The 16,344-nt window shown below is 37.4% G+C and overlaps 1 protein-coding gene across 2 annotated transcripts in view; it reads right to left on the reverse strand.

Moving 5' to 3' along the window:
• Positions 1 to 5,224: 5,224 nt before the first annotated feature.
• The window catches only part of IRF4 (interferon regulatory factor 4), a 31,671-nt gene continuing 20,551 nt past the window's right edge, over positions 5,225 to 16,344 (reverse strand). The window contains exons 6-9 of one of the 2 annotated variants that reach the window (XM_072152482.1): positions 14,309 to 14,374; positions 13,416 to 13,769; positions 11,867 to 11,979; positions 5,225 to 9,007 (exon numbers count right to left, since the gene is read on the reverse strand). In XM_072152482.1, the coding sequence (XP_072008583.1) occupies positions 8,864 to 9,007; positions 11,867 to 11,979; positions 13,416 to 13,769; positions 14,309 to 14,374 (677 nt within the window). In that variant the 3' untranslated portion in view covers positions 5,225 to 8,863. Of the gene's footprint in view, positions 9,008 to 11,866; positions 11,980 to 13,415; positions 13,770 to 14,308; positions 14,417 to 16,344 lie in introns of both variants that reach the window. The other variant, XM_072152481.1, reaches the window with a different exon arrangement.

Here is a 16,344-nt window from a genome sequence, read left to right on the forward strand (position 1 = left end):
AAATTATCTTCTTAAATCTACCTTACATTAACAACGCAGCCCCTTTATGTTTTTGTGTTACATTTTTCGATCCTCATCTTTCAAAACCTATATATTTTTTATTTTCCCATATACCTGTACTGATTATCTTCAGGAAAAATTGTACGTCATAGTAGATCTATAGTAGAAAACCAGTTTGGGATATTGCCGCAGTTGGAAGAAAAACAAATGGACAGACAAGCGCAGGAACAAATGAAAAAAGGTATGATGTCTAATATAACCCCTTATCACCGACACTAGTTTTCAGCTCAATGACCAGACTCGATTTTTCAAATCTGACATGTCTCACGATAATTGGTTAAAACTTCGGAACACTTTAACACATCGAGGTGATTTTGAGAATGTTTTCTCATGACAAATTGTCCTTCATGTTAGTTGTAAAATTTAAGTGATAATTTTTGTGTTTCGTTCTGAAAAAAAATGAAAATTTGGCAAAAGTTTCTAAAAATTCTTCATTTTCCAAGTTTGAAATGTTCTGCTTTCCAGACAGGAAATAAAACTACCCAAAAAGCTTGAGAATTAACATTTACGGAATGTCTTCTTTATGTTGAGATGATATTTTATGCGTCCTTTCATTTTTCTAGGATGTTATGAGGTGCAGAACTTTAGGTGCGATTTTTCTCATTTTCATGAAAATTGCTAAAACTCACATTTTGAGGGACAACTCATCTTCCAAGTGACTTTGTAAGGCCTATATGATAATAAAACCCCATAAATTACCCCACTATAGAAACTTCACCCCTCAATGTATGTAAAACAACTTCTATTAAGTCTATTAACCCTTTAAGTGTTTCACATGGGTTAAAACAATATGGACCTGCGATTTAGAAACTTTTGGATTTTTTTGGAAAATACATTAATTTAGGCCAAAATTGACAGTTTCATAATAAATAAAATGAGGAAACTCTCTGCAACGTCTAATGCCCAATTTCTCCCGAGTGTACTGATACCCAATACTTGGTGGTAAACTGCTGTATGGGCGCACGGCCGAGCATAGGATCAAAGCAGCGGCATGTACAGCAGATTTGTATTGTCACATTGTACAAGCTATAAATTTTAATTTTTTTTGGTAATGCGAACATATGAGGGCTTATTATTTGCGTGGTGAGTTACAATGTATAGATAATTCATTTTGGGGGTCTATAGCTTATTCATGAGATTTTATTAACTATTTCACAGGTGACACAAACAAAATCATCAATTTTTATTTTGGATTTTTAGCACTTTTTTTCCCCGCTCACCGTAACGTAAAAATAATATTTTATCTGGTTCACTACGATTGCGGTGATACCTCATTTATATAGTTTTTCTTATCTTTGCTCAATTTTACTGAGCAAAACCAATATTGGAGAAAATCGCATTGTTTTTACTATTGATAACTTTTTAGGGCCATAACTTCTGTATTTTTCTGTTGTCAGCCCTGGTTGAGGGCTTATTTTATGCGAAAAGAGTTGTTCTATTCAGTCGTATCATATTAGGGAACGTAGCTTTTTTTGATCACATTTTTTGTGATGGTGTTTGATGAAAAATTGTATATAAGTTTTTCGTAGTTTTTTTTTTCATCGTTCACTGAGTGGGTTCAATATTGGTTTAGATTTATTGTACAGATTAATACGGACGCGGTGATACCAAATATGTACTTTCTTCATGTGTTTTTGTGTTTTATATACTGTATTTGCATTATATGTGTAACTGAGGAGATTATGGGACTTTATTTTATTTATTTAATTATTATTATAAAATGATTAACTCTTTTTTTTTTTTTTACTTTCATACATTTTCCACCTTTCGCTTGACAAGCCTCTACACTGCAATACACTTGCGCATGCTCAGTTACATACAGCCGGGTCCTGCCAGGAAGGCAGAACCCGGCGAGAAGAGGAGCTGGAAGCCTCGGGTCACTCGCCGGACCCGGGGGCAGCGGCAGGAGGGATCGAATCCCCCGGTAAGCACACCGGGGGGGTCCGATCCACGTGGGACACACTTGCACTTGACCACGGCGTGTAAGGGGTTAATATCATCTGAGAACTAATTTCAATCAAATATATAGTTTACATTCTATAACTTATAGTAACCTATATACTATAGTAACCTATTGTATAACCTATATTATATAGCGATGAGCGGCCAGGGGAAAGCAACATATGTGCTGGATATAGCATGACGATATGGTGGTTGCCCCAGGCCAAGCCATTTCATAAAAGAATTTAGAATTTTTTTTGCTAAAGGAGAGAGTTTTACAATATTGTTCAAAGGTATTGATGGTTTAATTAGCACCTTTCTATCTTGGTCTCTAGCTTTATTGTAGGCTGTGTAGAGACCCAGATAGAAAGGTGCAAATTACACCATCAATACCACAGAACAATATTCCAACAGCAGATTTCATTGACAATACCAAAATATGTCTTCCATTTAAGACACAGCACAAACGGGTGGAACGCATTCTCTCAAAACATTGGCATTTTCTTTTGAATGACCAATACCTGAACACTATTCTACCCAACAAACCTCCTATTGTACAACAAAGCCCCAAGCTTATTTCTAAAGATTGCACCCACAATCAAAAAGCCTAAGAAAACAACAGGCAGTTGGTTGAGTATGCAAAGATTATTTCAGTGTGGCAAATGCATTTGTTGCAAAACAACAACTTTCCCTAGAAAAACCTCACAAGTAGCATCAAAGTCAAACTCCCACACAACTTTAGAGAATTACATAAGTGTAACAGTAAAGATGTAATTTATTTAATGCCCGTGTTCCATAAAGTACATTGGATGTACAATCAGACCATTGAAATAAAGAATGAGTGAGCACTTATGAAACATAAAAAAGTCACGACCCACTCCTTATCACATCACTTCCTTACATTCCTTACATTTTTGTTTCTTTGCCTTACATTCTGTGGCATGGGGGAGACTGATAGAGACAGGTTGGACTTAGAAACTTGTCTTCGTGGGAATACCCCTTTAAGAGGACCACAATATGAGATAGATATGAGAAGGGCAACAAAATGAAGGGGAGGTCAGAGGGGCCACAATACGAGGAGGAGATGAGATAGGTAACAATATGAGGGGGAGATGATGTAGAGGTGAAAAGGGGCACAATATGAGGGGAGAGTTGGGAGAGGCACAGACTGCCTTTATTAAGAGTTCCTACTTTATGTTGGACCTTAAAGGTGTTTTCCCATGAAAGAAAGTTCTAAAATGTTAATCCCTTAGTGAGGTTTACACAACAAAAGATCATTTTTAACCCCTTACTTTGCAATATTAGTCAGTTTTATTGCTTTTGGTGATATCACTCCCTAGACAGGTCAGTGTAAGAATCCAGAGTGCGGCGAAGACTCTCTAGGCAGACACTTCCTGATTCCTCTGTGCGAGGTACTGTGTGCTGACAATGTGCTTAGATTATTAGGTCACAGGGTTTAATTACAGTTTTATTTTGGTTCAGAACATTCTACTAGCATCTGACGCATAGAAAAAGAGAGATGTCTACCTAATGTATGACTAAGTGATCAACTCAGTAGTAATGTTAAATATGTAAAATGTAAAATATATGTTTATTGATCACTATGCAATCAAGTATGTGTTAGGTTGCAACACAAATTACTGTATGTAACTATTGTTTTGTTAAAATAAATTAAAAAATACTTAAAAAAAAGAAAAAGAGAGATAAAACAGTTCAGAGATTAGGGATTATGTGATCCATGAGATGGATATAAAACACAATGACACTCAGCTCTGCTAACTCACCTCATCAATAAAACACAGAGTCAGCACTGCTATGGAGACCTTATCTGTCTCTAGCTTGTAGAGAAAGTCTGGCAGGAAGTCCCTGTCTCTAGCTTGCTGGCAGGAAGTCCCTGTGTCTGAGTATGCATACAAGAAAAGCTATTCATGAGAAGTATCCAACCATAGTCAGAAGATCTGCAGTCTTACCCACGTACAACCAAAAGGCTGGACTGATTGGAAATATATCTACAAAATGCTAAAATAATAATAGTAAAATAAAATAAAATAGTAATAATAGTAAAATAGAGAATGTGTTATTTTGTTATCCTTGGACCAATTAAGAATCACTCTGGTGGACATTTTAGTGTAGCAGCTGCATTTCCAACCCTAGGGCCCATACTCCAGTCCAAGGTCGGACTGGAGTGCCTGGGACCCAACAGAGAAATTGATTCTGGGGGCCCACCATACTGCTACCTTGAAATATTCGTTCTTTCACAGGAACTCACAGTGGCTGCATTGTGCTTAGCACTAACTTACCAATAAGAATAACTAACTTATAACCCTTCACCTCCTCCTTACGTTCTCTGCACCACATAAAAAGACTTGGCACTGACACAAATCAGACTCCGAAGTGCGATTCAGTACCTCACATGTCTTCGCCTTTGAGTACTGAGCTGCAGGATGACTTTTCCCTTTTTTTTTCTTATCAATGAAAATTTTCCACCAGATATCTTCTTCACTGTGTGGCACATCTCCACACTGTGGAACTAAAAATATCACTGTCACTACAGCATAATGTCACCTGGATAATAATGTCCCACACTGTGCTCCTAAATAATATTTACCACTCACAACACAACTGACCACACTGTGTTCCACACAAATATCAAATATACCCCCATAACAAAAACCATACTGTGCACTCTCCATAAATCGAATATTACATTGCGACTCCTCAGTATATTACATGCACACCGCTCAGTAAATAACATGATGCACCTAATAAATTAAATTGTAAATCATTCCCTTTAATTTCATAATATACCATTTCCAATTAATCATTTCATCTATACAGTCTTACATATAATTGGAAAAAGGCACCACTCCAAGGTTCCAGTAAAAATCAAAAGAAAGTCCTCTTTATTACATCTCCCAATACAGCAATGTTTCGGCTCGGAGTGAGACTTTTTCAAGCCAAATGACAAGTGCAAATGGTGGATATATATACACATTTAGTTGAGTCACATGATCACCAAACATTGGGTTACATGACCTCACAACTTTTTCAAAAACATTTCATTTTTTCATATAACTAAATCATATCATATCGTATGAATAAATATATATATACAACATCATTTCATATTTTTGCAGTGTATAATAATCAATCCGTTATCTGATATATATACATATATAAAGTGCTAGTGCATATAAAGTGTAATGTGACCATGATGTGTTGGGGGTTAAATCCTAGATGTGGATACTGTACTACAGTATGGCAGTTTATGTGGATTTTACTCCCCATTCAGAAGACCCGAGGCTACCATGGTGACGGATCGCCACTTCCTGATGACGCCGCCATCTTTTTGAAGCCTCCAGCACCATTGCCAGAAGCGATCGTTGGGAAAACAATCGCGATTGGTTTCGCGATTGTTACCGGTAAGCCTTTGCTGCAATATGCAGCAAAGACTTAGCGGCTATGGAGAAGGCTCGGGCCGCATCGGGAAATTGTTAATATACATTCCTGCAATGGAGTCCCTTATTATATGTAGTCCCTTACAACTGTGGCCCTCTAAGATATATTTAGACTAGTAGATGAAAATAATAAAATTCACTTACCTATAGCAGTGCTCCTGTGTCCTCCGCTTCTCTTCTCCCCGTGACAGTGGAACTCACAATGTAATGCCATTGACGTGTATTTGTGTGACACAGCCTTTTTTCCCGGCACATGTCACACTGTGACCCCTGATGCCACGCATGATATGATATATGATATTGTACTATCCATGCACTGCTAAATATTTTCTCCTCTTCTAATATATGCACACACTAGAGACAGAATATCTTTAAAGTTTTATTCATGTACAAACTGTACAAAAAACACATTTTGATTTTACACAAAAATAATTGGTTATTCTCAGGATAAATCTGTAATCTCAATATCATATACATTCATTGTGTAATCTCAGCCATTTGTACTCCTTAGAAAATACTTCACATTTAAAAATGAACACATTTTGTGAGAAAACTTGCTTTTATTCATACACTGCAAAGCCGTACATATCCTCTATCTACCCCAGAAAAATACTCTATGAGCTACAGTATATCTCAGCTACAGCAGTAAAGCCATCCTTGATGACAGTATTCTTTAACATATGTCTGGAAACACTGAAAACAATTGTAATTGTTTCACATATATTTTGAAAATAGTGAAGAATTAAAACATTTAGGGTATTGGAAAGTTGTATCATTTAAAATTTACATAATAATTAAAATTTGAATTTTAAGCTGGAAATCCACTAACAGAGTGTGTCAATATTACAGTGTGTATACATAAGGACACAGTAAAACATTTTGCAGTAGTTTCAGATTTTTCTAATTTACAGATATGTCTTAGCTGGTTGGTAAAGATGAACTGACCTTCTCACTTAGAAGCATTACAGTCCTATATGACACAAAAAAATCTAATCTAAAAAAAACCCCTCCTATTCAGCCTTTGTCCATTCCTATGTTTCTTACTCGGCTCTTGCTTATTCCTCGCCCTTCCTGTCTCCTTCGACTTCTATGTCATCTGATAGGTCAATTAACTGAAGTTAGGCTGTGCTAAGTGAGACTCACTAGAGATGTCATAGTGAATGTACTACTTGGGGGAAGATGCATTTGCACCGTTTTCTTCTGGGCTTGGATTTTACCGCTTTCTCTGTGCGCTCCAAATGATATGTCTACTTTATTCTTTGGATCAGTACTATCACAGGGATAAGCTGAGCCCACGAGCCCTCTCCAAACACCCGCAGCCGACGTGGTAATACATCATGTGTTGTTAAGGGGTCAAATACCCTGCTGGGCACAGGAGAGTCATGTTGGCCTCTTATCTCCTGGTTTACGAAATGATAATTTAGTCCAGATGCATAATCGTAAGTCTGTGTGGTAACTGCTGAAGGTAATTTATGATGATGTTTTCAGGAAAAGCCTAAAAACATTATTCAGGAAAAGCCTGCCTTTATATTCTTCTACCCTGTGACTCTTTGGCCCTTGCATTCAATTTTAAGAGTATTTTTTCTCAATGATGCTAAATCTTCTCGAATTAGGCCAACATCATAGTGATCAAGTTGGTGGTGATTTGTGGGCCTAAATCCCAATGATAGGTTACCTATAATGGACCATTAATTAATACCATCTATTAGATGTTGCCTATTGAAATGCAAAGTGTAAATAATATAAATGAATAAAAGTGCTTCTTAGTTTGATTGGCTAAAAGGCACCATTTAGGTTGTGGCCATGGCTAAGACGACTTAATGTTTTGACCTAGGAGGCCACAAAAACATTTCCTTATAAATCTCACAATAAATATCAACAGATACTATCCCAGAAGTTTTAATTGAACTGTCAACTTTTCGCAAAAGTAAAAGAATACATTTTGAAATATGATTGGTTTTCCATTCACAGACTGCAGTTAAATGCCATGTAATATCATGAAATGTTTCTAGTCTGGATAGGCCCCATTGTAACACTATATTTCGAGTCAACAGTAAATGAGTTCATCTTTTCTGCTACACTATGTCTCCCTGCCAGTCTCCCTTACTAACTCCTAATTGGCAGTACATTTTACAGCAGAACAAATAGGAATATACTACACTGGTTATTACAAGCATAAGAAATAAATGATATGCATGAGATATTATATCCCAAAATTTACATCTGTGAGATGTGTATTCCCAAAACAAACAAAAGTTTGTTTAAAACAGCTATGAACTTTACCACCAATTTGTGCACACCTGCCCCACATAGCTTCATTGTGCTAAAGGTCAAACATCAAGGGGTTTCTTTGATGTGTTGTTTCATCAATAAAAGTTCCATCAGAGAAATCCATAAATATTTTGTTATTTAATCTGCTAATTAAAAGTGGATATTCATATATCTTTAGATCCATTATTTTCTACCCCTCCTCCATGATATGCATTTATAGGTGTCAACTTACTTAAAAAATTGCATTCATGAAACATTATGAATTTGGATCAGTGGCATAACTAAAAATAAACCAGTACTCTATTAAATACCGAATATACTCGAGTATAAGCCGACCCGAGTATAAGCCGAGATCCCTTATTTCAACACAAAAAACTGGGAAAACCTATTGACTCGATTATAAGCCGAGGGTGGGAAATGCATTGGTTACAGCCTCAAAGTATATAGTCTGCAAGCCCCTGTAGCATACAGCCTGCCCAGCCCCTGTAGCATACAGCCTGCCCAGCCCCTGTAGCATACAGCCTGCCCAGCCCCTGTAGTAGGAAAACAATAACACTGTACTCATCTTTCCAATGTCCCCTGTAGGTCCTCGACTGTCTCAGACAGAAGAGGACCTACGGGTGACGTCAGAAAGGTGAGTTTTGTCTTTATGTTTTAGTTGACTCGAGTATAAGCCGAGTTAGGGTTTTTGAGCACAAATTTTGTGCTGAAAAACTAGGCTTATACTCGAGTATATAAGGTAATACTTAATAAATCCAATTATAGTTTCATATTAACATATTTGTCAGCAGTGTGTGGTCTGTGCACCCATTGAAGTAAATGAGTCAATGAAAATAACAAATCACACATAGACTAATTCCTGGTGAGGCAGAGAATCATTAACATTCATGAGGCCCGAGATCACTAAAACATAATCTACAAAAAAATAAGCACATTCTCTTATTTTAAGGAAGTTTACCATTTTAGATTGACAGCAATTGACAAATTCACTTTAAAAATACAGAATAAAAAGTCCTTTTTCTATTATTTGTCAATCAAACATCCGCAGCCACAGTTCAGCAATAGTACAGTAACTGTTGTCATCGGTGCCACGCTGACGTGATGATACATTAAATGGAAAGTCACCTTCATCTTTATTCTTGAAGTGGAACATGACGAATTGGTCGATGATAATCTTCTGAGCTGCTAATAAGATCTGAATATTCATATCCTCTCATAAAATGACTGCTATTTTGTTCAGCAAAGCCAATGAGTTGTCTGGCAAAGACAGGCTCAACCTAGAAAACCAAAAAAATGACAAAATGCCCATTGGTAAAAAGATCTACAGCAAGAAGTTCATGCAACGTTCTTGTAATTCTTGGAAATATGTGGACACAGAGCCTGGTTTGTGTGTTGAAGAGAATTGAGTCATTACTGACGACAAACATGCAGCATTATGGACATTAATAAATGTTTTATGATGTCTTATGGTCCTTCTGTCAAAAAAAGTTGTGTACCCCATTACACAGCAAAAAATGGGCGGTATGGCTGTGTCTTACATTTTTGTAATATAGAACCATAGTACAATCATACAACATGCTCTTAATACCCATTTCTTTAACAAGCCTATCACACTGAGTTACTGCATGACATGTCAACTCTCACGTTACTAACCCATCCTGTGTCCTCCTCCCATCTGCTATCCAGCAACCACCAGATACCAGGTTCACGGCTTCTCTGCAGTAACTTTCACCTTGAACTTTGTATATAACATGGTGGGTGATGACTGGTTATATACAATTTATTCATTAACCCCTTAACGCTCTACGGCGCAGAGGTATAGGGAATGTATGAAGAGGGCTCACGGGCTGAGTCCTCTTCATACAGAGGGTGGGGGTTGTTGCGTATTGCAGCAAACCCCAACCTCTAATAACCGCGGTCGGTGCTTGCACCGATCGCGGCTATTAACTCGTCAATTGCCGCCGGCAAAGCCATCTTTATTCCGATCGCCGCGCCCCTGAACGTCATCGGGAGGCGGCAATTGGTTGCCATGGTAGCCTCGGGTCTTCGTTTGACCCGAGGCTTAATGGCTTCTGCAGATTCGTTACAATGAGCCAGTTGCTCATTGTAATGAATGAGCTGCAAAAATGCCATATATTGCAATACAGAAGTATTGCAGTATATCGTAGGAACGATCTGACTATCTAGGGTTAATGTACCCTAGATGGTCTAAGATATAGTGAAAAAAAAAGTTTAAAAAAAGTTTAAAAAATAAAAAAAATTTATAAAATATAAAAAATTCAAATCACCCCCCTTTCGCTAGAACTGATATAAAACATAATAAACAGTAAAAATCACAGACACATTAGGTATCGCCGCGTCCCAAAATGCCAGATCTATCAAAATATAAAAACGGTTACAGCCGGCGGTGACCTCCGAGACGGGAAATGGCGCCCAAATGTCCAAAATGCGACTTTTGCACCTTTTTAGATCACATAAAAAATGGAATAAAAAATGATCAAAATGTCGCACAGACTTCAAAATCACAGCAATGAAAGCTCATTTTGCAAAAAATGACATCTCACACAGCTCCGTGCGCCAAAGTATGAAAAAGTTATTAGCTTCAGAAGATGGCAAAAAATTTTTTTTCCTTTTTGTACACATTCATTTAATTTTTGAAAATGTATTAAAACACAATAAAACCTATATAAATTTGGTATCACCGCAATCGCACCAAAGCAAAGAATAAGGCTGAGGTGTTATTTGGAGCGCACTGTCAAAGTCGTAAAAACTGAGCCCACAAGAACGTGACGCACGTGCGTTTTTTTTTTCAATTTTTCCACATTTGGAATTTTTTTCAGCTTTGCAGTACACGGCATGTTAAAATAAATAACATTACGGGAAAGTAAAATTTGTTACGCACAAAATAAGCCCTCACACAGGTCTGTACACGTAAAAATGTAAAAGTTATGGATTTTTGAACGTGGAGAGCGAGAAATGAGCAAAAAAAACCCTGCGTCCTTAAAGGAAACCTACCATTTAGAAAGGTAGGGGTAAGCTGTAAGTACCGAGCACCATCTCAGGGTGAGCTGGTGCCGGTACTTACTTTCGTTAGTGTTATAAACCGCGGTATCGCGGTTTTGACACTTTTTAAACTTTAGAGCAGAAGGGGCTTCGCGCCGAAGCCTCTTCTGCTCTAAAGTTTAAAAAGTGTTAAAACCGTGATACCGCGGTTTATAACACTAATGAAAGTAAGTACCGGCACCAGCTCACCCTGAGCTGGTGCTCGGTACTTACAGCTTACCCCTAGCATTCTAAATGGTAGGTTTCCTTTAAGGGGTTAAATTATTTTATCCTTATAAAAAATGGCTGGACCATTATACAAGCTCTTATACCGCTTGTGTCATCCCCTTATCCTCATAGCCTGTAAGCTGTAACAGGTATCTCTCCATTAAACATTGGGGAGAATTTAACATGCCCATTGTCTTGGGCCACCACATTTACTTAAAGGGGTTTTCCCACCTAGGCAAGTTAGGCCCTATCCACAGGATAGGGCATAACTTGTTGATCAGTGGGGGTCTCAGTGCTGAGACCCCCACAGAATGCGAAAACGACCGACCCCTCGCCGCTCCTCACCGTTCTTCGTCGGCTCCATGGAGATTAATGGAGCAGAACGGTCATGCGCGGCCATCTGCTCCATGAGTCTGAGGAGCAGAGAGGGGTAGGTCGGACACCTCACTTTTGCGATCTGTGGGGTCTCTCTCAGGAGCACTGATACCCTCACTGATCAGCAAGTTAGGCCCTATCCCGTGGATAGGGCATAACTTGCCTTTGTGGGAAAACCCCTTTAAGTCTCTGCTGGCAAAGACTACATTTGAAATCTCATTTCATTCTGGCAACATACTACACATCATATACCCTAAGAGGCTGGAACCTCTTAGAAGATCCAGTGTGCAGTACGCCTACTAGGAGAAAATTAAGATTTTCATTCACTTTGCCAGTCCCTTCATTATCTCGGTATAGTCAACAGAGCTGATCTTTGTGCACAATAACTGAAGCCGAAAAACAAATGAAATAACTTATAAGTGAACTTGCCCTGAAACTTACTCAACGTTACTACAAAATAATCATAGTACTATTAAAAAAATAACACCTACATGAGCTGTAATTAGTTTTCTTCCTCTCTGAGGGTCTGGAAATTCTTCCCCAAAACATAAAACAATCTGAAATCTTGGAATTGGACGTCCATGGTGAGCAAATGCCTGCAATTCTGATGAATGCAAATATATATCAACCAATGAAAGATAAGTTAATGTATCAAATACTGTAAGATGGACATTTTATTTTAAATATTTTAATATGCAATATCTTTATATCACTCTAGCTGCAGCACGTAAAAGAGGAATGATGCCAGTTTTTTAAAGGAGGCTCCAAAAAAAAAATATCAAATTATGTGTGTAATCTAACCCCTAGCTTCTCCAATGTGTCACTGCATCTCAAAGAACCATTCTCATTACTGTGCAAAGCTATTAAAAATACCTACATTCTCTAGTATGAAAAATCTCAGGTAATATATAAGGGGCTATGTATAAACATTTTTGGCAGAAAAGCTGCAATCTACGGTTTTGTGTCTTTTAAGCCTCCTTTTGTCCAAAAAGTTTTGTACCAATAAAGCTTTTTTGATGCCCATGCCACTTTTCAAGTGCAGGGGAAAGGCCATCAGCTTCATCAGGATTTATGAGCTTTTCTACCATAAATCTGGTGTGAAAGTTTGCTACAGTCGACTCCAATGCCCTATAGCAAGGCCTGCCGAGACAAGGCCTGCACCTCATCATCTACTCTGCACTGGTTTAAGGGGGGGTATCAAAAAGTATGTGTCTTTATACATGCACCCATTGTAAAGTATAGCCAAGTAAAATAAACAGGTGAAGAAAAAAATCTGACAACAATTGCCCACATTTTTTGTAGTGTAAACGAATCACCAACTAATTGTAGCTTTAAAGTTAGACTAGACAGTCTTGAACTATGCCAGATATCAGTTAGCATTTAACACTTTGATTAATCTGGTTAAATTTAAGCTACTGAGGCAATTTTTCTAACTTTTAATATAAAAAATGAAGCAACTAGATCACATGACAACATGATGTCATAGGTCTGTGAAACTTCAATTTGCTAATTCTCTGAGGTCCCGGGTATTGAACAAGCATTTTTAGGATCCCACCATAATTTTTTGACTCAAGAGTAGATTCCACTCCAAATTTTAAAAAAATCAAATATTCTTTATTATAGTCTTCAAAAATACATACAAGTCATAAAAGATGGATTGCAAAAAGAGTCACAATGAACGCCTATGCATTTCGGGTAACAAATATATCCTTATTCATGGCAAAAAAATTGAATAAGCCATGAAAAAGTATATATTTGTTATCCAAAACGCGTAGGCGTTCACCGTGATTCTTTTTGCCATCCGTGTTCATCTTTTATGACTTGTATGCATTTTTGAAGAAGAAAACTTGCATTTTTTTAAAAATTTGGAGTGAAGTCTACTCTTGAGCCGGATGTTCGTGTTTGTATGCTATACTCTGTTGAAGCTGATGAAACCTGTGCTCGATCAATCCACCCTACCATTTAACTGCATCACAGCTGAGCTGACTACCTTAATCTTTTATATTAAATTACTCACTATGTGATACCAATGCATTTTACCTGTTAAAAACTGCTGAGTATCAAATAACTTGCAAGGCACATCTCGTTCTAGCTTATTGGGGCGATCGCTGTACATGGATAAAGGTCCTTCCCAGTAAATTCTGCTCTGGCACAGTCTCTTTGCATATATTCCATCATGGGCCATCCAGAGAATTACACCCCGCTCCAAGTGGCTCAGTAGTTTCTCAATATTTTTCCGCAGACTGTTATCCTCAGGGTAAGGAAACAAGATTTGATCCATGCGACTTATTTCCAAGCACTGTCCATGTGAAATTCTACATCCTTCTGGACTGGATGTTGTTCTTTCACCAACCAAGGTATCTCGGTAATATAAACTGATATGAAGCCGACACTCTAAAGTTAATGAAAAGTCAATTAGTTTAATTACACTTTCTGTCTATCCTATTATAGGTGATCAATTATCTCACGAGTGGTTGACTGACATGTAATCTTGGGATGAGCAATAGATTTTCATGCTCATGCAGAGAAGTAGGATGGCACAAGTTCTTCCATGAACCACCTGCACAACCCACACACCATTAGTTTAGTTCTCCTTTATGACATATTTAGAGGCCTCATGTGAATAGGGGAATTCAGAAAAGGAAACACACACAATAGGGGTAACATATAATTTCACTAAAGACATGGAAAAATAAAGCAAACTTGCTTTACAGGGGTTTCTATAACAGTATAAACTGTAGAATATCTTTACATATTGATGACCTTTACTTAGGTCTCTACTCGCTACATTTACATTATGTAGCAGCCCTCTCGAGGTACTGCAGTGCAGCTCACATTCCCTTAAATAATAGCTGGGGGACATTTACCAAGAACTACATAGAGATAAGCTGATTGGTGGGGGTCCATTACATTGGTTGCTTTGGTAAGCTTACCTGATAAAGCGATGGCTTCCCCAGAACGTAAGCTTGGTTCTATTGGTAGCACAGCAGTTTGTGACTCTGATGGTGGACAAGCATAAAAAGAGCCTGTTACCTGATAACCTATTAAAAAAAAAATCTCAATTCATGTTATCCATTACTATGTTTTAAATTAACACTTTAATTATTTGGTGAAAGGAGAAAATGGCATCAAAAGAACTTAAGCACTTAATGTAAAGAGCACAACTTTCTCACACAGGTTTCTGTAGCACATATTTCTATAGTGTTGTGGTTTACACAGATTACATGTACAGTCTTTACTTGTATTTCCTAGACTAATCTAAACAAAATAAGTGCCCACTTTTTCTTGAGGCACCACAGTAGTTCAATCTATTTATCAATTGCTTCACAAACTTTTTGATACCAAAGTATTTGGGCTATAATTTAAATAAGTAGCATAACTGGCTATAAAAGACCTAAAAGGAAGTCAATATTAGGGAGGTGGATACCAATATTGTTTCACAGGTGTTATTGGAATGTGCTTCTTAGTATAATAAATTATTTCTAAAATACCAGACCATTGAAAGTATTTGGAACACCTCATCATTTATTGTTTGTGTAACCTAATTGCCTTTATACAGGGAAGAAGCGCAAATGTATTTTTGTTTATAAGGGTGATTAAAAAACTTTGCACTATGGACAAACACTTTATTTTAATTATAGCTTCTCCACAATATGTATTTGTCGAGTCCAACTTTTTAAGTAAATAAGCAAGTGGGTGAACTGTATGTACCTCACTTTATTATAGATACTTACTACTTGCCGTGTCTTTTTTTTCTTTTGGCTTGGTTGTTTGGTTGAGTCTGGGTATGTTATGGGCATTTATTTTTTTTATCTAATATAAAAATGGAGCCTTCTTAAATATTCATGTACAAGTTAAGTGATTATATGTACCTACATATTATATTAGTGACAATTTGGCAGCAATAAAATCTACACAAAAAAAAGAACTTGGATTATTAAGTGCCATAGGAGGGATGATTTCTTTGATATTTCTTTGGTTCTTTTATTTATTTATATCCATATATCCATATGGATCCATATCCATAAGTCCAAAAGAAAACACAACATATAATTGGTATTAACAATGTCAAAGGGGAAGAAAATGGCCCAAATATATTGGTGCAGTTTGCTTTGCTAATGTCCAGCTTGCGCCAGATAAACCAATAGGGGGTTATTTACTAAGGGTATGCGGATAGCACTTTTGTCGGATTTTAAGGCGTTTTCGTAAAGGCACTTATTTAACTGGGTATTGTGTGGCATGCAATCGGTTTTTACCGCAGCTGCACTGGCTTTCATGCGACAGAAATCGGAGGGTGGGCTGTCGGACAATCCGACTTTAACTTTCAAATTGTGTCGCAAGACAATGCACTTACATACACCAGGAAGAAGAAAGTAAACTTTGACGGACCTGAGTGGGGAAGCGACATATACAGGATATTGGGCGCTCAATCTTAGTGACAGATTTTATAGTCTAACAAAGAAATTGAAGATTTGATATTTTTTAATTTATTGTAGGCTAAGAAACAATTAGTGGACTGGTAGCTAAATTTGTAGTGCAGCAAGTTACTAATGGACTTAGTATATTTAAGCCATATTTTATGTGATGTTTGTGTATGAGGGGAGATGTTCTCCAGTCATGTGTATCCTTTGCCTTTCCAATGCACCTCATCATCTTTTATGCCTGGACAAAAGCTGTCTGACACTGGTTAAATTTACTTACACCTAACATTTTTACTGATCAAGTGTAACTTCCCTTCCCATGTACCAAAGCTCCAAATTGCGTTAATTACTTCACGAAATATGATAAGTTCCAAAGAGGTGCCAAAATGCTGGGATGAGAATAGGAGTTGAGGCTAAAGGAAAGGTAGAATTATACTATGTAAGAATACTTTCAAACGAATGTGGGATTTCTCCAGTCCTGTATTCCCGTGCTGTCTGAATCCATATGAGTCCGTATATACGTATCTGTACCATATCCATATAAAATA

The sequence above is a fragment of the Engystomops pustulosus genome, chromosome 5 (genome assembly GCF_040894005.1).
Source record: "Engystomops pustulosus chromosome 5, aEngPut4.maternal, whole genome shotgun sequence".
Classification (NCBI taxonomy): domain Eukaryota; kingdom Metazoa; phylum Chordata; class Amphibia; order Anura; family Leptodactylidae; genus Engystomops; species Engystomops pustulosus.